Source organism: Onychomys torridus, chromosome 8 (assembly GCF_903995425.1).
Source record: "Onychomys torridus chromosome 8, mOncTor1.1, whole genome shotgun sequence".
Classification (NCBI taxonomy): domain Eukaryota; kingdom Metazoa; phylum Chordata; class Mammalia; order Rodentia; family Cricetidae; genus Onychomys; species Onychomys torridus.
The window spans coordinates 5,221,833-5,246,478 of record NC_050450.1 but is presented as its reverse complement, the minus strand read 5'-3'; the positions used below and the strand labels follow the sequence as shown (position 1 = coordinate 5,246,478).

General features: G+C 46.5%; 1 protein-coding gene across 7 annotated transcripts in view; it reads left to right on the top strand.

Moving 5' to 3' along the window:
* The window catches only part of Med15 (mediator complex subunit 15), a 46,785-nt gene that overhangs the window by 1,285 nt on the left and 20,854 nt on the right, over window positions 1–24,646 (top strand). For 6 of the 7 annotated variants that reach the window (XM_036196097.1, XM_036196096.1, XM_036196102.1 and 3 more), the window contains exons 2-6: window positions 1,917–2,004; window positions 15,677–15,728; window positions 17,863–17,892; window positions 19,828–20,040; window positions 23,355–23,578. In XM_036196097.1, the coding sequence (XP_036051990.1) occupies window positions 1,917–2,004; window positions 15,677–15,728; window positions 17,863–17,892; window positions 19,828–20,040; window positions 23,355–23,578 (607 nt within the window). The remainder of the gene's footprint in view (window positions 1–1,916; window positions 2,005–15,676; window positions 15,729–17,862; window positions 17,893–19,827; window positions 20,041–23,354; window positions 23,579–24,646) is intronic. The other variant, XM_036196100.1, reaches the window with a different exon arrangement.

The following is a 24,646-nucleotide window of genomic DNA, read 5'->3' as shown; positions in this document are numbered from 1 at the left end:
CAAGATGGAAATTAGTCAGGAATACTCCCTGGAACTTGCAGCTGAATGGCCCTGTGACTTGTGTTGTTGGGACTTTTATGGACAAAACCCATAGGCCACTGTACTTTTCCCATGAAGCTTTGTCATTATTTTTCGAGAACTACAACTCCCAGAATCCCAGGAAGTGACCTGCTCCTTGGGCAGGTGGGGCTTACAGGTTATTTAGTGTATAACCCATGCTTCTGAACACAGGTCTGCTTCATCTCAGTGATCTTACCACTTACCAGGTGATGTTTCCATTCCCAGTGTGGAAGCCTTGCAGCCTCGGCCCCTTTGCACTGGGTCTCCAGTGCCTGCTCCTGCCTGCGTCTGCTCCCACACTTCCTGTGGGCTGGTTCTTGGTGCCGTTATACTCCATCACTGTCATGTCTCTGCAGCTCCAGGATCCATTCTCTTCATATGTCTGCTCCACACCTTGCAAGCAAGCACCTGCTGCTGCCATCTTGTCTGCCAGAGCTTCAGAAGTAGATAGAGGAGGCCAGAGCTTCAGATATGCCTGTTAGTAGATTTAGCAATGTGGTGTTTTACATTGGATTTGATTTATTAACTAGTGTGTGCTATGACATGCATGTGAGGTCAGAGGACAGCTTTATGGTGCCAGTTCTTTCCTCCCACCCCTTTTCTGGGTTCTAGGGATCAAACTCAGGTTGTCAGGCCTGTGTAGTAGTTGCTTTAATCTGCTGAGCCATTTCACTCACGATGTTTCGGTATATCTCATCATTGATATTCCTACCTGTGCTTTTCTTGTGATTTCAGAGGTGAAGTGTTGTAATCCACACACCTGTTCTTCAGTAAGTAGACTTGAGTTGGTTTGTGTTTTGGAGGTCAGAATACTTTGGAGTACTAACTTGACTGAGTTCAAACTTAGACCCCCAACTTGCTGATTTGTTTACCAGCAAGCGCAGCGCTGCAAGAAGTCAGGCTACTAGCAGAGCAGAGCAGCCAGGCCCCAGGCCCCAACTTAATACACTGCTTTCTTTCTAACATACACATACCTGTTCTTTCTTTCTTTTTAGAAAATACTTACTTTCTTATTTTACTTTATGTGTATGAGTGTTTTGCTTGCATGAATGTGTGCATATGCATGCAGCGCCCTCAGGCCAGAGAAGATGTATTTCCTGAAACAGGGATTACAGGTGGTTGTGAGCCACATGTGGGAGCTGAGAATCAAACTCAGGTCTCTCAAAGAGCAGCCAGTGCTCTTAACCACTGAGCCATCTTTCCATGTGTGTGTACAGGTAGAGGGAGGCAGTATGTGTTCTTCTTGGCCCCTCATAGTGTGAAGGAGAACCTTTACTAGGGTAGTCCTTTTAGATCTGTGTACAAGATGTACTTTAGATACTTGATTGTTGTTTTATATTGGTTCTCAGTAAGTAGAAGTTGGAGCTGGTCTTTTTGGCCCTGTTAGGAAAACATAAAATTGTTCTACAGAGACTCTTGCCTTTGGGGGGATGGGATGTGACATCTGTGGACTGTTCATTTTACAGAGAGGAGTCTAGAACTGCAGCCCCGCTGTACTCAGATTGAGAGCTGGGTAGGGGCTCAGCATACTCAGCCCAGAAGTAGGGCCTGGTTGGCCACCCAGTAGCCTTTAATTAACAATGATCTCAGCAATCTCGTGGGACAGTCCATTTGTTTTTCCTGCCCAGGGGCTTTTCTTCTTTCTGGTAATCACCTTCCTGTCCCCCTTCTCGTGGCCCTGCCCTTACTCTGGGTAGCTCTGGGTAGCTCTGGCCACTGCTCTGCCGACTGCTCTGCCGAGAGCCTCTCCCTTCATTCTTCGCCAGCACGTGGCCAGGTTGGCTTCCCCAGGACAGCACCTGTCTACAAGGGGAGACCTGCTAGTGTATGTCAATATCTCTTCTTTTGTATTTCAGTGAGGATGCCATGAGGAAAGCTGGTGTGGCCCACAGTAAATCTAGCAAGGATATGGAGAGTCATGTGTTCCTGAAGGCCAAGACCCGGGTAAGACCCTGCTGGCCAAAGTCCCCAGCAGAGCAGTTCCAGGAGGGGAGAGTTGCTGAAAGTGAGGCCCTTCTGCCTGGATCCTGGAGAGGGGAGTGCTTGCTTGCTGACCTCAGATACAGCTGGCTTCACCGCAGCACTCTGGAGTAGGCGAGACTCGTGGGTGGGCACTGTGTCCACAGGCCCTGCCTCTGACCCTATCCGGTGTCTGTAGTCAGCCCTGTGGTTCCTACAGCGAGCTCCTTGGACCCCACTGCTCCTATGAAGGAGATGCTGGCTTCATGTTCCTGGAGCCTGCACATCCCTGATGCACAGGAGTCCATTCTTCTTTGGTTCTTCTGTTCAGAGAGGTGGGCAATGTTTGGTAAAGTTGAGCTTGGAACTTCCCAGGTGGAGTTGGTAGAAGGACTTCCTGGCTGGTGCAGCACCATGGCCTTTAGGTGACTTTCTCTCCTAATTTGTTAGCTCCCAGAAGTGGAGGCTAGCAGTGAAACAAGGGGCTGGGAAGACAGCTCAGCAATACCGACCAGACTGTTCTTGAAGAGGACCCAAGTTCAGTTCCCAGTACCCATGGAGGCTGGTTCATGACAGCCATGGGACCTTCTGGCCTCCATAGGCACCTACACTCTCATGCACATTACCTACCCATTCCACCCAACTCCCATCTCCACCCTACCTGCCCCCCAATTTTAATTTAAAGCTGGGTGTGGTGGTGTATGGTTTTAATCTTTAGCACTTAGAAGGCAGAGGCAGGTGGATTTGAGGCCTGCCTGGTCTACATATTGAGTTAGGCTAGCCAGGGCTACAAGTGAGCCCATCTACAAACAAACAAACAAATAAATCCATTAAAAAAATAAATAATCCATTAAAAAAGTGATGCAAAAATGGCAGGAATGGGCTGGAGAGATGGCTCAGCAGTTAAGAGCACTGGCTGTTCTTCCAGAGGTCCTGAGTTCAATTCCCAGCAAACTCATGGTGGCTTACAACCATCCTTAATGAGATCTGGTACCCTCTTCTGGCCTATAAGCATGCATGTAGGCAGAACACTGTATACATAATAAATAAATCTTAAAAAAAAAAATGGCAGACATGAAGTGAAATTGAAGTGTGTTTCTGTTTACATGTACATGGGGGGACAAGTTTCAAGAGCTTGTGGATGGCTCTGTGGGAGTATGACATAACATTTTGTTCTTTTATTTATTTATTATTTTTATTTTTAATATATTTATTTATTAAAATTTTTTTCATTTTACATACCAACCCCAGTTCCCCCTCCTTCCCCTTCTCCCGCCTCCTCGCCTCCCTCCCACTCTACCCCCATCCACTCCTCAGAGTGGGTAAGGCCTCCCATGGTAGTCAACAAAATCTGGCATACCAAGTTGAAGGAGAGCCTAGCCCCTCCCCATTGTATCAAGGCTGAGCAAGGTATCCCACCACAGGGAATGGGCTCCAAAAAGCCAGTTCATGCACCTGGGATAAGTCCTGGTCCTACTGTCAGGGACCCCACAAACAGAACAAGCTACACAACTGTCACCCACATTCAGCGGGCCTAGTTCAGTACCATGCAGGTTCCCGGGCTGTCAGTCCAGAGTCAGTCAATGAGCTCCAACTAGCACCGGTCAGCTGTCTCTGTGGGTTTCCCCATCATGATCTTGACTACTACTACTTCTTCTTCTTCTTCTTCTTCTTCTTCTTCTTCTTCCTCTTCTTCTTCTTCTTCTTCCTCTTCTTCCTCTTCTTCCTCCTCCTCCTCCTCCTCCTCCTCCTCTTCTTCTTTTTTATTGAAGGAGGGAGGAAGTCTTAAATACAGGCTTACAGCACAATGGGAGAACCCTGGAGGGCAGAAGTTGACTTCTGATGTTTTACAAGCTTGCGTCTAATCTGTTAACACCCAGTATGCTGGATACACAGACAAGGAACATCCCTTAAGCATTCAGGAGGGTGGAATCTCACAGGGAATTAGCATAGGGAGGATATCAAGGTCAAGGTCAGCAAGCAAGGCAACAGTTACCCACACCAGGGGCCAGGGCCCTACAGGTCCCCCCCTTTTACTAAAAAATGAGCTTCTGACTTAGGTTGTGTGGGACTTCAGCAGGTCACCTTACCCGTCCATCATGAAGACACCTGTCCAGGCCACACAGGCGTTCTGTCTTAGGTTGGTGAGCGCCCCCCAGGTATTACCCATCTCTGAATACTCATTATCATACAGGCTCAGTTGTGTGAGAGCTGCAGAGTTAACTGTTGCCAAAGATCTCTAAGTGGTGCTGGGCTTGCAATCTGTGTGTTTGACACAGAAAAGACCAACAGAACTCTTAACCCACCCATAGCCAGTAGGCTAAAGGCAACTGAGCCATTCCCTTCCTTAACAAGCCTTACTGCAAATTGGAGTCCTGTAAGATGATATCCCAAAAGCAAATGGAACTTGAGTTTGTAAATTTATAACTTTCAAAGCCAATCAAAATGTATATAACTTGATTTAAATTTGTCATGCCCAATAGAATGAAAGATTAACTGTGGTAGCTACTTTTGCTGCCAGGGTCTCCACTGTGCTAGCTGTAGTAACCAATTATGAAATGGCAATCCCAGAAACAGTAGTAGCAGTGGTCGTCACTGTTATAACAGCAACAACGACAGCAGCAATAATAAAAGCATTATTGAGATCGAATTAAGGAACTGAAATCCATCCATTTGAGGTATATAATTCAGCTGTCTAGGATATTCTGAGTCATGTGGACAGTTACTGCACTATAATGTTATATTTTACAGAAGCTTGATACGCATTAGCAGTCTTGCTCCATTTCCCTCTAACCACAGCAGCCACTCACCTACTTTATTGCTGTGGATTTTCCATTTGACCTTGCTTTATAAACAATCATAATGATTTTTGCAGCTTCTTTCACCTACCATAATCTTGTCGAGGTTCTTACTTTAACCATGTTGTACTGCATGCTTGATTCTGTTTTTCAAGACAAGATTTCATGGTTGTTTTGCTCTTTGCTCTTTTGGGGGCCCGCCACCCAGCTCCCAAATAAATACACAGAGGCTTATTCTTACTTATAAATGCTAGGCCTTAGCTTGGCTTATTTCTTGCCAGATTTTCTTAACTTAAATTATCCTATCTACTTTTTGCATCTTACTCCCTGGCTGGCTGGGTGGCTGACCCCTAGCATCCTCCTCTCCTTGTTCTCTTGCTCTTTCTTCTTCCCAGATTTCTCCTATATATTCTCTCTGCCAACCAACCCAGCCTATCCTTTCTCCTGCCTCGCAGTTGACCATTCAGCTCTTTATTAGACCATCAGGTGTTTTTGAAATGCAAAGTAACACAGCTTCACAAAGTTAAACAAATGCAATGTAAAAAAACTGCAGCACATCTTTGTATCATTAAAGCAAATATTCCACAGCATGAACAAATGTAACACATCTTAAAATAATAATTCCACAACAGTAGACTAGGCTGGCCTCAAGAGATAGGACCTGCTCTGTCTTCTGAGTGCTGGGATTAAAGACATGTGCCATCATGACTGTCCCTGATCTCTTTCTTTGTTGAATTATGTTAACATCATTTTCTGTATATTGGTATAATCAGTGTTCATTTGGGTTGTTTTCATTTGGGGGGCATTGTGGAATAATTACTTTAAATACTAGTTTTTATGTAGATTTATTTCATTTCACTTGGGGAAACAAAAACTACATTCTTGGGGTTTGAGTCTCTGACTCATAGGTACTATTTAACTTTTCCAAAGTAGCTGTACCACGTGAAGTCCAGCAGCAGCCCAAGGCTGTTCCCCCTCCTCATTTGTCCTTGTCTTTGTTACTGCAGCCGTTGGTACCGTCACTGTGGTTCTGATCTTTTTTTTTTTTTTTTAAGATTTATTTATTTATTATGTATACAATGTTCTGCCTGCATGTATGTCTACAGGCCAGAAGAGGGCGCCAGATCTCATGACAGATTGTTGTGAGCCACCATGTGGTTGCTGGGAATTGAACTCAGGACCTCTGAGCCATCTCTCCAGCCCTCTGATCGGTTTTTGTCTGGTCAGTAATGACATCCATGTGTAAACATTCTGTGGTGAGATGTCCATTTTTACCCTTGGGTGTTTTAAGTGATAGTTTATGTATTGAGACATAGATCACCTCATTTGCAGGTATCAGGGTGGGTAGTTATTGGTTAGCTCGCCCTTTGTTCTGCAGTGGTGCTGCTTGTGTCAGAGACTCAGTCAGAGCAGTCTGCCACTGCACTGTAGTTTTGAGACATGGTCTTGATTGTCCCGAACTCGCTCTGCAGACCAGGCCGGCCTCGAACTCACAGAGATCTGCTTGCCTCTGCCTCCCAGTGCTGGGATCAAAGACATCTACTACAGTTAAAGGTATTTTGGTAAAGACTTAATTGAAGCCAGACATAGTAGTGCACGCCTTTAATCCCCGCACCTGGAGGCAGAGGCAGGTGGATCTCTGAGTTCAAGGACAGCCTGGTCTGCAGAGTGAGTTCCAGGACAGCTGGGCTACATGGTAAGACCCTGTCTCCAACAAACAAGAAAACAAACAAACAAACAAAAAGATTTAGTTGAACCAACTATTTCTAAAATGTAAATTTTGTTGGTTCAGCTTTGTTTATTGTCTTAGTTCATGACAAGCCAGTCTAAAACTTAGTAGCTTAAAGGAATAACACTTTATCTAGTTCTCCTGGGTCTGTGAGTCTGGAGTTGAGGTGGTTGGAATTGTCTAGCTGGGTACTTCTACTGGTCTGTCTTCTGCCTTTTCTTGTGACTGCTTTTGGAGGGGGCAGGCTGGGCTGGGCTGGAAGATCCATTAAAGGCTTCACTCATGATTTTGCGTGGCTTTTACTACAGGACCTTCACATAGTATCACTAGTGACATAGCTGAGACTTCATTGTGTCACTGTTTGTGTTTCTGGAGGAAGAGCTGGAACTTCCAGTCCTCAAGTCCTAGAGCATCTTTTGTATGTGGGAAGTCTAAGGCCAGTGCGGTGGGTCAGGAAGGGAAGTTGCCTCTGCCTTTTGGTGTGATCAGTAGTGGCCTGTGTGGGCAGGGAGTCCAGTGAAGGTTGCATTTCCACCACAGAGACTGGCCATCTCAAGAGAGCTTTCTAGTGGCTGATGAATAAACCTTAGCTCCCAAAAGAAGGTACCCAGAGGTTCATCAGCCCCTCACCAGTGCAGTTCACTCTGCCTTGGTCATTGATATTTTTTTTTTTAAGATTTATTTATTTATTATGTACACAGAAGAGGGTGCCAGATCTCATTACAGATGGTTGTGAGACACCATGTGGGTGCTGGGAATTAAACTCAGGACCTCTGGAAGAACAGTCAGTGCCCTTAACCTCTGAGCCATCTCTCCAGCCCCCTGGTCATTGGTTTTTACAGTGGTGCCTCAGTGATCTCTTTTGAAGCCTTCTCTAAATCCCTAACTCCACCAGCAGGCCCCTACTAGCTGGAGAAGAGTTGCTCGTGGGAGCAATGTTGACTGATCTATCTCTGTTCTTTCGTTTTGTTTGTTTGTTTGTTTGTTTGAGGCAGGGTCTCACCATGAAGCTTCTGTCTGGCCTGGAACTCAAAGAGACCAGCTTGCCTCTGTCCTCACATGTTGGGATTAAAGGTGCATGCCACCACACCTGGAAAAATCTATTTTTTTTTTAAAGATTTATTTATTTATTATATATACAGAAGAGGGTGCCAGATCTCATTACAGATGATTGTGAGCCACCATGTGGTTGCTGGGAATTGAACTCAGGACCTCTGGAAGAACAGTCGGTGCTCTTAACCTCTGAGCCATCTCTCCAGCCCGAAAAGTCTATTTTTAATGACAGTTGCTTGCCCTCTTTTTACCCGCTGTTCCCTGTGGAAGTAGGTGCCTGTGGTTGTAGTGAGAACCCAAGGTACCGTGGTACCCCAACTTCACCTTTACCTGCTCTGGTTCCCAAGGCTCTTAGAACAGTTGTGAAAGGGATTTAAAAGGTCGTACTCCAGAGCATTGAGAATGAGGAAGGAGAGGAACTGGAAAGTCGAGTCATGGAAGAAGGAAATGATCTTTCCTTGAAATCCTGGCAAGCATACAGGTACAGGGGACAGCACCCTCTTCTGGCTTCTGCAGGCACTGCACTGGGGCACCACCCTTCACATATACACGTAATTAAAAATAAAATAAGATCAGAGTTATAGCTTCTTTAGAGACGAGTAACAATAGGAGGCAAAGGTGAAGGTAATTTTTTTTAACAGATCTTTCCTCAAGTTTATTTGTAAAAACAGCATGGGGTCCTGATCATCTGCAAGTGTGTAGGTTTGTCAAACCAGTCCATCTGTCTTCACATTGGCAGACAGAAACCTTTTCTATGGGGCTTCATGGGGGCCTGGGTACCTTTGGGAGCCTGAGCTGGAGCTGAGGTTTCTGCCTTGGTTTGAACCTTGGGCTTTGGTTGGCAGAGCCTACAACCCTTGGCTATGTAGCTTCCAATGCACTTGCCAGGCGTGGATGAGCCGTGAAAGCCAGACGGCTGAGCTTGCGGTAGGGCCCTTTGGCACCTTGGGTTTGACCACCTCGGGCTTCACAAGGGCCTGCTGGCCTCTGCATGCGCATTTGTGGCCTTTGCATTGTTGGCCTGCATCTTCTTCAGTGTGTCTTCTTCAGTGCATCTTCTTCAGGCCTTCCTTGTGCTTCTAGGCAAAGCATGTGTTCCTTAGGAGCTTGGCGTCAAGCCTCTTAAGAGACTTGTATCCTTGTGACCAGGGTTTCTTGATGCCATTTCTGTGACATTTTCAGGATTGGTTGTGTGTGGTGTGGTTCTTGGACTTGGCAACCCAAGGCTCCCGAAGAGCCTGGGACTGGTAGAGAAACTAGGTGAAGATAATCCCTCCACCCTACCCCCCACCCCGAGCTGAGGACCCAGGGCTAGTTCTCTACCACTGAGCTAAATCCCCAACCCCTGGTGAAGATAATTTTAAAAAGGTCTGTTTCTTGTCATACCCACCCCCCAATCCCATTGTTGAGGGTTGAACCCAGGACCCTCTACATGCTAGGCCAATGAGTTACTTTGCTAGTTTTCTCTATTTGTAAGATATGAAGAATTTTAATACAAGACAAAGGATCCCATGGAGAGAGGATAATTTTAGAATTATTAATTCTAAAGTTATACATTAGGGTTTTTTGTTTGTTTTTTGCTTTTTCGAGACAGGGTTTCTTTGTGAACAACAGCCTTGGCAGTCTTGGAACTCTCTCCTGTAGACCAGGCTGGCCCTGAACTAACAGAGAGAAAGATCCACCTGCCTCTGCCTCCCGAGTGCTGGGATTAAAGGTGTGCGCCAACATGGCCCAGCTTGTTAGGTTCTTTATACTGTGTACTGTTAGCATAAATTTAAGATAATAAAGCTGGGCATGGTAGTGCACACTAATCCCAGCACTCGGGGTAGAAGTAGACCATTTCTTTGAGTTGAAGCCAGCCTGGTCTACTAAGTAAGTAAGGCCAGCCCTACTCTAGTGCAATATATATATATTGAGATAGTTTCTCTGTGTAGTCCTGGCTGTCCTGGAACTAGCTTTGTAAACGAGGCTGGCCTCAAACTCACAGAGATCTGCCTGCCTCTGCTTTCTGAATGCTGTGAATAAAAGTGTGCGCACCACAGCCCGGCCAACAATTTTTTTTTAAGAGACTAGCCAAACTAAGTTCTCATTCCTTAAAGGGCTAGTCCCCCTTCCTAGTATCATTCTAATTTGGTTGTTTTATCTATGAAAAAGGTCCTTTATGGGAAATCAATTATTTTTTACGTATCTACTCTGTTCTGGTTGAGACTGTTCATATTTGACAGATAATTTCATAGACACAGTCAATCCATTTCCATCTGAGCACCAGTCCACAAGTTACACATAAAGAAAACAGCTTAGACATCCGAGCATTCACAAAGAGAAGCAAAGGTAGGAAAAAAGCACAAGAGGGGGGTACATAGGTCAATGTTTGCAGAAGCCAGATAAGAGACTTATTTATTTATGTACTGAAATCATGGTACGGTCTGCGTTCTTCCTGCTACCAAGGAGCTAAGTCCAAAATTTCTGTTTTGTTTTTGTTTGTTTGTTTGTTTTCCCGAGACAGGGTTTCTATGTATAGTTTTGGTGTCTCTCCTGGATCTTGCTCTGTAGACCAAGCTGGCCTCGAACTCACAGAGATCCGCCTCCGGGGTGCTGGGATTAAAGGTGTGCGCCACCACTGCCCGACCAAAATTTCTGTTTTTAATTAGGGCAGCAGTAATGGTGACAGTGTCTTAAATGCTCCTGTAGTTCCTAGTAATTGGTTCCGTCACATACAGATCTCATTGGTTAGTTTCATACTGTTTTAGAACCAACAAATTCCAAGTCATACTCATCAACTAGGAAAAGCCTGTGCATTCTACTCGTTCTGTGTCTGGGGTGTTTACTGAGCAATCTGAGCGACCATCAGCAGAGGGACTGGTGTATCTGCTGTAGTCCAGTTCCTGCTGCTGCCCAGTGTTCCTTGGTTGCTGTGGCAACTCTAAAGAGGACATTTCCTTAGGAAATGACTTCACATCTTCGTGGACAGTCATTTCCGTCAATCCCCTCCCCAGCTACCTTGCCAGGCCCAGTGCCCCAACCTTTATCTTCTGAACCTCTTGCATTTACCTTGTGTCACCATGCCCAGGCTGTGCAGTGCTGGTGACCAAAGCCTCAGCTCTGTGCATCGAGCATGCTCTGTCCTGTCAGCGGGGCTACATCCCTAGCCATGGGCAGCAGCCTTCTGGTATGACTCCAGAAGCCCAGGCAGCAGAAGCAGCGCCAGTTCTGACCTCATCAGAACCAGCCCTGAGGGCTGGCAAGATGACTCGGCAGGAAAGGAAGGCACTGCTTGCTGCCTGAGCACCTTCTGCTCTGGCCCTGCCACCCCCATGGGAGAAGAGACCCAGGTCTGCAAGTGGTTCTCTGACCTCTCCTTGCATGTCCATAGCATGTCTGCCTACATGCATGTACAGTTAATTAAAATACAAACCTCTGTGCATTAGCGGACACATGGAGAGACTGAAAAACAACACCTGCATTCTGTAGACTGTCAGAAAATGTAAGTACTATGTGACGAGGACTGACTGTCTGGTTTATGTAAACAACACTCAAAAATAGGCAAAGGGTTTGAATAGGTATTTCTCAAAAGAAGGTATAAAATGACCAAGACAGTCACTGCTAATGGTTAAGTCTAGTGAGGTGGCTCAGGGTAAAAGCAGTGAAAGAATCAACTTGTGAAAGTTGACCTCTGACCTTCACACGTATGCAGTGACATGAAGTGCCCTCATACAGATCACACAGACATGCACAAATAACAGGTGAAATAAATTAAAAATAAACACTGAGATGTGGACATAATGACATTATGACATTTTAACCCTAGCGCTCGGGAGCCTGAGGCAAGAAGATTGCCACAAGTTCAGGCCAGTCAGGGATAGTTTCAGATCCTGCCTGAAAAAGAAAACAAAAACCACCAGACCACAGTGAGATACCACTTCATACCTATTATGATGGCTATGAATTAAAAAAGTTATAGCTGGTAGTGATGTACCTGTAGTTCCTGTTACTTGGGACCTGAGGCAGGAGGATCACTTGAGCATGACATAGCAAGACCCCCATCTAAAAATAAAACAAAAAAGACAAGAAGCAATGTTAACAAAATGTAGAGAAATCAGAGTCCTTATACATTGCTGGGAGGAATATAAAATGGTGCCTCTGCTATGAAGTGCAATATAGTTATTTCTCAAAGAATAATAACACACTATGTATATATTCCTAGGTATATTTTAACATAAATGAGAACATCCTGATAAAAACTTATGCTGATATGTCCATGTTAGCATTTTTAGAAGCCAGAAGTGCAAGGGATAGAGATACTCAGTGGTCAAGAGCACTGGCTGCTCTTTCAGAGGACCCAGGCTCAATTCCCAGCACCCATGTGTTGACTCACAACAGTGGTAACCCCAATTCCAGAGCATCTGAAGCCCATTTCTGGCCTCTGGGCACTGCATGTACATGATGCACAGACATACATGAGGCAAAATACCCATACACAAACTAAAGTAATAACTTTTCTTAAAGCCCCAAATAGAGACAGTCCAAATGCCTATTAACTGATGGGTAGATAAGTAGAATGTGTCCATATCTGCGGTATTGTTTGGCTGTATAAAGTATGAAGTATTCATGTTACTACAGAGTGAGTGCATGATAGACATTCTGTGTGTGAAGTAGAACAGTCACAAAGAACTCGTTTTGTATGCATTTTGATAAGATATTCGTAATTGGCAAACTGGTGATGAATTAGTAGTAGTGTCCTGGGTCTGGTGTAATAAATGACTACCGATCTAGAGGCTTTGGTTTCTGGGTCCCGTGGTGGTCCCATGGCTCTTTTCTCTTGAAGGGTCACACATGTCTGTAGTTGGCTAGTTTTGTTTTCTTTCTGCCTGCCTGCCTGCCTTTCTTCTTTTTTTTTTTTTTTTTTTTTTGATAGAGTCTCACTTTGTAGCCCAGGCTGGTCTTGAACTCACTATCCTGCCTTGCTTCATGCTTTTGCATCTTTTTATGGACAGAACTATGAAACAGCATGTTTTTGAAATAATGAATAAAGCTCCACATTTTCCCTCTATGTTTTCAGTTGAGATTAACCTTACAGAGTTGTTTGAAAGCATCTTAGAACCACGAACGTTATGTAGGAATATCATGGCCTCTCCTATCGTTGGCAGATAGTCTCCATTAGTGACCAAGTGTGGTTACTGTTAAGTTTAAGATTCCTTTGCAGCCTTGCTTGTGCCCATGTTCTTCTACTGAGAACTGATGCAGTTTTGGGTTTTTTTTTCCTTCTCTACAGAAGAGGACCACTTAAAAGATTATTTTTTTTCTATAGTATTCTGCCAACAACTTGATACTCATTTGTTTCTGTTGAATTTTCTCAGTTTTAAAAGCTTGATAGGCTTTCTTTGTGCAACCCAATAGCACGGTATGTTTGGAAAGGCTGTTTGCTGCTTGGTTCCTGATAGTTGATACTTCCCTAAGACTTAATCTGACCTTTAGCATTTCTTCTGCAGATGGGAGTGACTGTGTTCAGAGCCCTTGGGCAGAGTGCCAAGTGACACTGGCATTTCCCTTCTCACGTCTTGTGGGAGCTCATTCTAGGCTGCTGCTGTTAGTTCCTTCTGTAGGACTGATGGGTATTTTGAAAGCCTGTGAGGCTGACATCCACTCTCCTGTCATATGTGTGTGTGTGTGAGGGGGGGTGTTTTCGTGCATGAGCTCAGGCCACACATGTGCTCTGCTGCCAAGCCACATCCCAAGCTGCTCCTGGGCCTTTTCAGCATTTTTTCTGGGCCGGGCGGTGGTGGTGCACGCCTGTAATCCCAGCACTCGGGAGGCAGAACCAGGCGGATCTCTGTGAGTTCGAGGCCAGCCTGGTCTACAGAGTGAGTTCCAGGAAAGGCGCAAAGCTACACAGAGAAACCCTGTCTCGAAAAACAAAACAAAACAAAACAAAAAAGATTCCAGCATTTTTCTGTAAACTAGCCAGTGTTAATCATTTTTGTATCTACTCTAGTTATGAGATTGTTATTTATAGTCTCATAAACTGCCTTGGATGCAGACTGGACATAAGAAATTGTGCTGATGGTCAGGGCAGGAGGAGTAAAGAGAAAAGGGTAGTTATTTGCCCCTCAGCCTCTTTCCTCAGTCATCCTAGAAATTTTAGGGGCTCTGGCGATGAAAGAAGGGCCATACTCTCTCTTTTTGAACAGAGATAGGAATGTTCACACCTGTGGGAAGTTCAGTTTGGCTACCATTGTCCACCACTGATGGAGAGCAGCCAAGGAGCAAATGACAGCTAAGCTTTGGGGGGGGCACAGTGACAGTAGCTGAAGTCTCCTGTGGAAAGTCCCCTTGGCAGCTTGCCCACACACCCAACATGTTCCTAGGTGACCAGCCTTTGGGAGATGCATAAAATATGCTCTGCATATGAGAAAGCCCTGTAACTAATTGCTCTCTGTGCCCACCCCTCTGCCCTGGTCTATAAAGCTGAATTGGATCTTGATGACTGTCCTGCTGTAGGCCACAAGTGGTGCTGGTCATCTCTTCATGGTACAGCTGCACAGCCAGTCCCAGGCACTGGATCTTCTGTCCCAGCCTATATATGGAAAAGACTTTGGGGATGTACTCCTGTGCTCCGTCTACTGTGTCTTGGGTCTGAGTAAACGTAGGTCATTCCTTCTGGAACCTGCTTCTTCCAGTCATGTCTTTCATGGTAGTAGGGAAAAAAAAAAAAACAACTTGCTAAACTGTTTTAAAGATCACAGGAGAAAACAGTGCAGGCCTTTAACAGAAAGTCACATATGTACCTGCCTGGCGCTAGGTTCTCTTCCACTGGATCTTGGCCATCTCGTTTCCATTCCTGACTCTTTGGCCTCAAACATCCCTATTCCCCATTCACCACAGAAGCATACTTTGGGTACCAGGCCTCCCATGGCAGACTGTCTTTCGGTCAGAAATTGATGGGGCATTGGAAAGGGAGTGTTGACAGAGCCTCTTTAGTGTCCCCTGTTCAGCTGTGCGTCCTTTCCCGCTGTCTGACCCCACCCCTTGGTGACAGATTTCACCAGCTTCCCCTTCATCTTACTCTGTACTGTGATGAACCGAGTCAGGAAGTTCATGAGGGATGACAGCTGTAGACAGTCCTAACTGGACAGGTTCCATACTTGTTCAGTCTGTGTTCTTCTTCTGTCTTGTCCTTCGTCACCTTCTCAGTCCCAGAATTGCTTTGGAGAACAACCCATGCAAACGGAAGACACTGAGGGCTTTGCTCTTCTGAACTTCCATGCTGGCAGAATGGGCGTTTCAGTGGAGGGAGGGATGGATGGCATGAGGTTTTAACCCAGACATCTCTTTTATTCTATGCCTCAGTGTAGACTCAGTAGTAGTTATTTCCCTAGAAAACCCATGAGTGTCCTTAGATACACAGAAGATGATCAGTGGAAGGCAAGCCCCACTGGGCAGTTTCAGAAATGGGGCAGCTCAGAGATAAGGCCTCTGCAGGCAGTGGTCTTCAGCTCTCACATTTGAGAGGGGCTTTGCTTTTTCTCTAATCTGTTCAACTCACAGAAGAGCATCCTCAGTCATCATGGAAGTTCTAAAGGGCTTTACAGAAGAAGGAAGGACCATATCTCTCATTTGGAACACACACAGATTTGTGTATAAATACCTATCTCACCAGCAGGAGAAAGGCCACCACAGCGTTGTTCCAAAAAGCAAAAGTACTAACACATCAATAGTGCAAGCCTTGAGACTTTGGGTCAAGACCTTGGACTCCACTTGTAAACACACACTGACTGCCTGTGGTAAGAGGAGCTTTCGATGGGCTTTCTTAGCTGAAGTGCCCTCTTTGTTGGGGTGGAAGCTCTCTACGCCCTTCTTAATCTGTCCCTCTAAAGGGGGGAATCGCTGACAGCTTCCTTGTGAGAGATGATTCCAGAGGAAGCCAGGTGAGTGGCTGTGGCCATCTCGGGCAGTTCCAGAGGCCAAGGCTTGTAGAAAGCAGCTCAGCTGGATGGCTGGGCCATCAGGAGTGACAAAGGGGGTCACATGCCTTTGCTTCTCAGTTTAGGATTAAAGTACTTCTGTTTTTCACTTTTAGGATGAATACCTTTCCCTTGTGGCCCGACTCATCATCCATTTTCGAGATATTCGTAAGTAAGAGTTCCTATTTGGGGGTGATTGTGCTTCTTTGAGGGGCTGTATATTGTGGCTGTGTGGTAGGAACTCTCAGGCAGGCCTTAGCATCTGAGTGAGAACATCACATGTTTCTGGGATGTTCCTCACTGCCTCTCCCCACCCTCCTAGGCCTCAGCCTCAAAAATGTGCATTTTGACTTATGGAAATGTTGGCCCCAAAGTGATCTGAAGTGGACTTCCGTTCTCACTCCTTTTATGATGACATTTCCATTTGCCTCTGGGTAGTTCTTAAGTGAGCAATTTACTTTGTAACAGGTTTTATTCACTGAAGTTGGTTTTGTTAATCCCAGGAGACCTGAGCTGTGTCTCTAGGAGACTGAAGTTTTTGAAGTCTGCCCCCCAAGTCCCTGCTCCCTCTCTGCTGTGCTGAGGGCCCCTTCCCTCAGCTCTTGTCCCCTCTGATTCAGAGGGGATTGTTGTGGTGTTAGCCTGGTGAGCGGCTCCCTGGCTTTTCAGACATGGGTTGTCATAACCCCCAGGGGCAGATTCTTGGCACCTTTGTGTTAGACAGAGGCACACCAAGTACTCCTAGATAGGCACAGACCATGACGGGCACCAGGGCTGGTGAGTTCTGAGTTCCAGCTGACAGCTGTGTAAGCCCCAGACAGGCTTGTCTTGATGGGCCCATCCTACTCCAACCCCAGGCTGTGGACAGAATGCAGCTTGTAGTGGGTCACAGCCTTAGTGTCAGGTCACTGAGAGCAAGGGAGGACACTGTGAATTCCAGTGCTCAGTGGTAATTACTTCTTCACATTAACTTTGTTTTTCTTTCTTTTTTCCTCAAGACAGGCCTTCCCTGTGTAGCCCTGGCTGTCCTGGAATTCTCAGAGATCCGCCTACCTCTGCCTCCTGAGTGCTGGGGTTAAAAGTGTGCACCCCTATGCCCGGCTACTCCACACTAACTTTTAAAAAAAGATTATTAAATTGTGTGTGTGTGTGTGTGTGTGTGTGTGTGTGTGTGTGTATCTCTGTATGTGGTTGTGCACATGTGAGTGCAGGTGCCCATGGAGCCTAGAAGCATCAGGTCCCCTTGAGCTGGAGTTACAGGCAGTTGTGTGCTGCTAGATGTGGGTGTTAGGAACTAAACTCTGGTCCTCTGCCAGAATAGTGTGTTCCTAGCCAAGTATGGAGGCACAGACCTTTAATCCCAGTGCCCGAGAGGCAGAGGCAGGTGGATCTCTGTGAAGTTTGAGGTGAGTCTGGTCTACAGAGTGAGTTCCAGGACAGCCAGGGCTACACAGAGAAACTGTCTCAAACCTCCTCTGCCCCCACTCCCAAATCTACAGCTGTGTCAGGTTGGCATAAAACTAGCCAGCCACAACCTTTGAACCATCACTCCAGGCCAGTTCCTCACTAAGTCTTTACCAGAATGTCCAGCAAGGTAGACTTCACCAATCTTACTTTTTTTTTTGGAGTATTGGGAAGAACTCAGAGTGTGTAGGAGAAGAAAAGGTCTGGAGAGCAGGCAGCTGGATATCCTGGCCTGGATTTCCATGCCCCAGCTCTTAGGATAGTATCCTGGGATGCACACAGCCCACATACTCATGTGGAAGGACTAAGCAGGAGGCCCTGGACCACCAATTGTTAGGACTCCTCTTTTCGTAGGGACTGGGTCTGGTAAACTCGGTTCCCGCACCTAGAAAATGGAGATGACGTCACACTAGAGTAAGCTGGAAGTGGAGGTGCTCAAGTCCTCAGCACTGTTCTTTTAGCCCCAGCCTGGATTCCTGTTACTTGTCTGTCTTTGTGACTTTGGACCTAGGAGAAAGGAAAGGCCCAGAGTCACTAAGCTCAGGGAGTGCTAGCCTTGGGAACAGTTCACTGAGATGGACCCCAAGTTTCTTTGCCCCCTGTGCTCCCAGACTCTGTTTGTATGCAGCAATGCTGGGGTAGGCTCTCCTCACTACTCACTAGAGTACCAGCAGCTCCTTGGGGCTGAGGCTCTAGGTTTTGTTGGCCTTGTTTCTATGCGTGGTCAGTTCAGCTCAGCAAATGACCCCTGGTCAGACACCTGCAGAACTGACCTGTCCAGGGATATGTGTGTGCAAAACTGTTTACACTGGGGTTTTGTGTTTGTGTCTCTCTGTAGATAACAAGAAATCACAAGCTTCTGTCAGTGGTAAGTTTTCCAGTGTGGGATGGCAGGAATGAGATAGTGCATGCCTTCCTTGCATTGGGGGTGGGGGGTGGGGGGGCAGTCAACCACGTACTGGCCTGGAATGTTCCGAAGATCTCAGGTAGAATGGCAGCTGATGAGCTTTGTCCCAGGTTTTCTTCACCCTTTGCTTTCTTGTAGACTGAAGTTACCCCAATGCTTTTCCATCTTAACCGAAGGATCATAAAAACTTAGAAGGCTTTGATACATTTCCTAGAGGAACCATTTTATTGTGGCATTTTAGTGTAATAACCCATAATGATATGTCATAAATAATAGCTGTGGGAATTCACTTCCTCTGTTTCTTTCTCTTTTGGATGTGGGGGCATGTTTTTGAGATTCTCTCTATGTAGTCCTGGCTATCCTAGAACTATATATAGACCAGGCTGGCCTCAAATTCATAGAGATCTGCCTCTGCCTCTTGGAGTTTTGGGACAAAAGATGTACAACCCCACATTCCCAACTGTATTCACTTTTGTTGTTGTCATTTTAATTTATTTATATTTTATATATGAGTGCTCTGCGTGTATACCTGCATGCCAGAAGAGGACATCACATCTTATTATAGATGGTTGTGAACCACCATGTAATGGCTGGGAATTGAACTCAGAACCTCTAGAAGAGCAACCAGTGCTCTTAACCAGTCCCTCTTTTTTTGTTTTTTGAGATAGGGTTTCCTTGTGTAGCCCTGACTGTCCTGGAACTTGCTCTGTAGACCAGGCTGACCTCAAACTCAGATCTGCCTGCCTCTGCCTCCCGAGTGCTATGATTAAAGTCATGCGCCACCACTGCCTGGTATACTCACTTTCTTAAGTTATAAAATTATTTATGAATTCAGAAATCTTTAATATCAAGGTTTATCATATAAGGGGAATTGTGTTTATTGAATTGAACTCTGGGTTCTGCCTTCTGAGCTGTCATAATGGAGTTTGCAGATCCACTCTGGCCAGCTGATCTTCAGCCTGTCAGAAAAGGGTATGAGGTTCTGTGGGAGAGTGTTTACGTAGCATGTGCAAGGTACTGGGCTCCGTCTCCAGAACACACCCCCCCCCCCCAAGAAAAGTGTGCACTAGCACTGCAGACTGCGTGGCTCTGTGGCTTACCTGGAGCTCTAAGCACTGCCTCTGCTTGAATGGCTCCCTTCCTGCAGCCCAGGGCTGCTCAAGAGCATACGGCCTGGAGAATGCCTGGCCTCTGTCCTGCTGAAGTAGGAGCCCACTGGGCACTGCCCAGTTGTCTGCTGTAACGATGACATCTGGCTCCCGAGTGCTATGACCTACACCTGCTGTCCTGAGGCTTAGTGGGCATGGCTTTGCCCCTCAGCACTCTGTGGAGGGAGCCCTCTCATATTCCCTTACTTGCTTTGATGTGCTGCTCCTGGCCTCCTATCTGTACTAGAGCGGTATTCTATAGAACACCATTGGTATGTCAGCCTGCTTGTGCTCTCCCTAGGAGTGCCTGCCAGTGCCCTCTCTCTGCTTCTCTCATCTAGCCACCATGTTCCCTGCCTGCTGGGAAGAAGAGCCTCATACTCTGGTGTCTCTGGAAGTTTGCTGTGGGCTTGTCTGGACAGGGAAGAAGGATCAGGTTGCTAGTGACCTGAAGTGAAGCTGTGCACATCACAGGGCTCCACTGTAACCCAGCAGTAGGACACTGGCACAGGCTGGCTGATACATGGAGTATGTTCCCTGGTCCTGAAGCTCATGTTCCAGCGATAGCCAGAGTCTTGTACCTCAGGAATTTGGGGGGAATTTCAGGCCTCTGGCTCCTACTTGTTTGGGAATTTGAAATGGCCAAACACATAGGAGGGAGGGGATCCATGCCCCAGGAGCCATTTACCTGTGAGATTGCTGAGTTGGGGTTTCCATCCTCAGACACTCTGCCCTCGTGTTCCCACAGACCCCATGAATGCACTGCAGAGCCTCACTGGTGGACCCACTCCAGGAACAGCTGGGATTGGCATGCCGCCTCGGGGCCCAGGACAGTCCCTAAGTGGGATGGGTGGCCTTGGTGCCATGGGACAGCCAATGCCCCTCTCTGGGCAGCCACCCCCTGGAACTTCTGGGATGGCCCCTCATGGCATGGCTGTGGTATCTACAGCAACTCCACAGAGTGAGTACTGTACTTCTGGGCAGGTGACACTGCATGCTGTTCTTGTGTTTAAAGTGTTATTTGTTAAAAGTGTCAAGGAGCACCAGATAGCTCTGTCCTGGATATCGGGACATGCAGAGGAAAAGCTAAGCCTTCTCTGATCGTAGAGGAGTGAGTAATGCTGGCCTCCTAGCTGGGGCTGGGAGCATGGGGAGAGACTTGCTTATTTGGAGGTTTGTGGTTTGTTTGGTTGATTGGTTGGGTTTTTCAAGACAGAGTCCCTCTGTGTAGCCCTGGCTGTCCTGGAATGCTCTCTGTAGACCAGCCTGGCCTTCAACTCACAGATCCACCTGTCTCTGCCTCCCAAGTGCTGGCATTAAAGGCATGTGCCACCACTGCCTGCCAAGGCTGTGTTCTATTAGTGAAATAGAAACTATTTGTTGAGATTTGTGAACACAAATAATTGATACTGTTTGCACCCTATGCCCACACGGCATGCCTTGAGGTTGTGGGTATCTGCTGCCACTTCTATCCCATGGTCAATCTCGGCTGTGCATTGCAGTCATTCGTTCCTCCAATGGGCTGTCCTCTCTTGAAGGAGGTGTTCTGCCCTCCTCACACCTTTCTGTAGGACATGCCCTGATTCCTACATGCAGTTGCCCTGGCTGGGACTTAAGTTGCAGTCAGCTACATTGGTATTTGTTTGAGACAAAGTCTCACTATATATATAGTCTTGGCTGACCTGGAACTTGCTCAATGCAAGTTCCTTCGCCTCCTGAGTGCTGCTGAGTTATAAGCTTGTGCCCCCATTCCTGGCTATTACTTGCTAGTTTATAGTAAGAGATTGCTTTAGAATGTTGGGATTGGAATGCTTTTGTGATTTGCAATTTGTCTTGTAATCCACTCCTAAGAATTGGTCTTAAATAATTGATTTTGCGGGCTGGAGAGATGGCTCAGAGGTTAAGAGTGCTGCTTACTCTTCCAAAGGTCCTGAATTCAATTCCCAGCAACCACATGGTGGCTCACAACCATCTGTAATGATATCTGGCGCCCTCTTCTGGCCTGCAGGGATATGTGCAGACAGAACACTGTATACATAATAATAAATAAATCTAAAAAAAAAAAAAAAAAAACCAATGATTTTGCAGACATTGAGTGGAGAGGCTGTGGTATCCTGTCCATACCCCCCTCTCCAGTCTCATGTTGGTCCACATCCTGTTTTCAGCTTCCAGGGGCTGGTCTGCTGGTGGCTCTAGTTGAAGGCTGAAGTGGTTCTCCACTTCTACGTCCTGCCATCTCTCTGCCTTGCCCTTGCTTCCTGGGCTCACCTGAAGTCTGTGCCAGTGGCCTCCTGCTCTGGCCTCCTGATGCCTTCTGCAGGCACTCCTATGTCATTTAGCCCTAAAAGGGCACAGCCTAGGTCAGAGGTTGTGCCAGAAATAGAAGCTGCTGATACTCTTAGCAGTAGACACCTCCCTGAAGTCCTCAGAGCCCTGCTTCAGTCCCTAGCACTGGTGTTGGTGGGGATTTGGGGAAGAATTTAAAGTGTTGCTAAGAACTTACTGCTAAGCCTGGTGACCTAAGGTTAACCTCTAGAACCACATTTTGGAGGAAATTGTCTTCTACCAGTTGTTCTCCGACCTTTACACGTGTGCCGTGGTATGCATGTGCCCCCCATTAAATCAGTGTAAAGTTTGAGAGTGTATTGGCAAGCTTTGTATGAATGATACATAATAAGTTGAAAACTGTCCATAAGACAGTGGAAGTAACTATAAATTTCAAAGCAATAGGAAAATGGAGTGAAAAAGCCATAAACAAGCCAAACAACATATAAAGTCCAGTACAGTTATCAAAAAAAAAAAAAAAAAAAAAAAAAAAAACCCTGGCAATTTGAAAAAGCAGAGGCTGGAAGGATGGTTTAGCAGTTAAAAGCATGTACTGCTCTTGTCGAGACCCAGGTTTGCTTTCTGACACCTTTATGGACTGACTCACAACTTCCTGTAACTCCAGTTCTAGGGGATCCAATGCCTCTGGCTTCTGCATATACTTACATTTGTGTACAACCCCCCCTCCACACACAATTTAAAATAGATCTTTAAAACAAAAGAAAAAAGCAGAAGCTTAGAAAAATGATTGACAAGGCCTCAGTGGTAAGAGTGCCTGTCTAACATGTATGTTCTACATGTTCAGCTTACAGAGAAGGGCAGAGTTGGAAATATGTTAGTCATAATGAAATGAACTAAGCTTTGATTTTTTTTTAAGATTGTGTGAGTGTGTGTGTGTGTGTGTGTGTGTGTGTGTGTGTGTCCCCGTGTGTCCATCCGTCTGTCCCCACAGAGGCCAGAAGAGGGCATTGGATCCCCTAGAAGTGAAGTACAGACAGTTGGTAGCTACCAACCACAGGTGCTGGGAACTGAACCTGAGTCCTCCAGAAGAGCAGCTGAGTTCTCTTAACTGCTAAATCATTTCTCCATCCCCAAGTTTTTCTATAAAAGGTAGACTGTAATACTTGATTACATTTTAAGAGACATACCTGTAAATGTGAGACCCAGAGAAGTATGAACATAGATGAAAAAGATGGACTAGACAGTTACCCCGGTCCCTATCTGTTATTTTTTTCTATTAGTTTTATTGAAGTACAATTTTATTTATTTATTTATTTTTGGGGTTGGCAGGGTTTCTCCGTGTAGCCTTGGCTGTCCTGGAACTCTCTCTGTAGACCAGGCTGGCCTTGAACTCACAGAGACCCGCCTGCCTCTGCCTCCTGAGTGCTGGGACTAAAGGCGTGTGCCACCACTGCTTGGCAAAATACAATTCTTATTAACACAGTTTACTCGTTCAAGATTTACTGCACTATTAGTTGTTTTTTTGTATATTCACACCAAACCTGGGAGTACAATAGAAAACTGCCGTGCAGCGCATGACCTTCCACAGTCTAAGTGACTGCTGTCAAGGAGAGCACACCTGGTTCCTATGACATTTGTACAAGGTGTTCCGGTCATAGTGTAGTACTACTTTTCCATCCTAGAGACTCATGGTCCTTTTCTTTCCCTGATTGTTAGAGAGAATTCGTGATGCTAAATCCCTTAATCAGTGTAAGCTCCACTTCCTTTTTGATGTGTCTCTAGTCAGTACAGTGTTCAGTAGCCAGAGGCAGCTCTGTCTGTCAGCAGGCAGAGGCAACTCTGTCTGTTGCAGGCAGAGGCAGCTGTCTGTCTGTCAGCAGGCAGTGGCAGCTCTGTCTGTTGCAGGCACTGGCTGTCGCTGCCCTCCTTGTCATGTTGCTCTGGGACACCTGCAGGGTGGCACAGCCTAAGTTTAGATGCTCTCTCCAGCTCAACTGCAGCTCCAGCAAGTGGCATTGCAGCAGCAGCAGCAGCAGCAGCAGCAGCAGTTCCAGCAACAGCAGGCAGCACTGCAACAGCAGCAGCAGCAGCAGCAGTTCCAGGCACAACAGAATGCCATGCAGCAACAGTTCCAAGCAGTAGTGCAGCAGCAGCATCTCCAGCAGCAGCAGCAACACCTGATTAAGTTGCATCACCAAAGCCAGCAACAACAGGTACCAAGTTCCCTTGTCGCTGTGCTGGCCTTAGTCCCGTAGTCCTTGAACCTGGGAGCAAGTGTCAGCCAAGAGCTCAGCGAGCCCTGCGTGGGCTTTCCCACAGGTGGGAAAGGAGATCCTAGCTCAGGAGGAAGGCCTTTCAGATGGTCTCTTGACTCTGGACCAGGAACCCACTGTGTGGCAGGTCTGTTAACGCATATGAGCCAACTGCAGGAAGAAGTAGGCGGGCTCTCTAAACTAGGACGCTTGAGTTGTGTTGTTAGCATGCTTCTCTTTTCCCTTTTTTCCTTAACTTTTATTCTTTGTAGATTTTGAATCATGCATTCCTATCCCACTCATCTCCCTGTCCCCTCAAATCCTCCCTCTATCCTTGCTATCTACCCCCCAAAATAAATTTAAAAGAAAAAACAAAGGCCAACCATAACAAAAAAAGAAAACAAACCAACAAAAGAATCTTATTGTGAAGCTGTAGTGTGGGCCGTTGAGTCACACTGTGTACCCTTTAGTCCATTCATCTTTTCTTGCAAGTGTTTATTGCCAGGAGCCATTGGAGTCATTGGTCTGGATCGAGGCCTCTGGCATCTGCTACACCACTGACAACAGCTCTCACTGGGGCTCCTCTTGGATGTCCTGATGCTGTCCTGTGTCATGGAGATTCTGATGTTTTGGATCTGTAGCTTCGTCCCCTTCACATGCTTCAGCAGTTCATAGATGAGGTGGATGTTGGGGTGGGCCAACTCACAGCGCTGGTTCTGAGCCTGGGTGGTAGCTGGGTTGTTCAGCCTGGCAGCTTTCCCCCCTTGTGACTACCCAGGTGAGCTCTCCAGCACGGCCTCAGCCAACCCACCCAGTGCAGCCTGCAGAGTTAGTGCCCTTTCTCTCAGGTCCTTAGATCTGGGCCACCCACACTCACACCACCAGGGCCAGCTCTACTACTGTTTTGCCTAGGTGCAGGGCCGGGTCTGTGTGTGTGTGTTTGTGTGTGTGTGTCTGTGTGTGTCTGTGTGTGTGTCTGTGTGTGTCTGTATGTGTGTTCGTGTGTCTGTCTATGTGTCTGTCTATGTG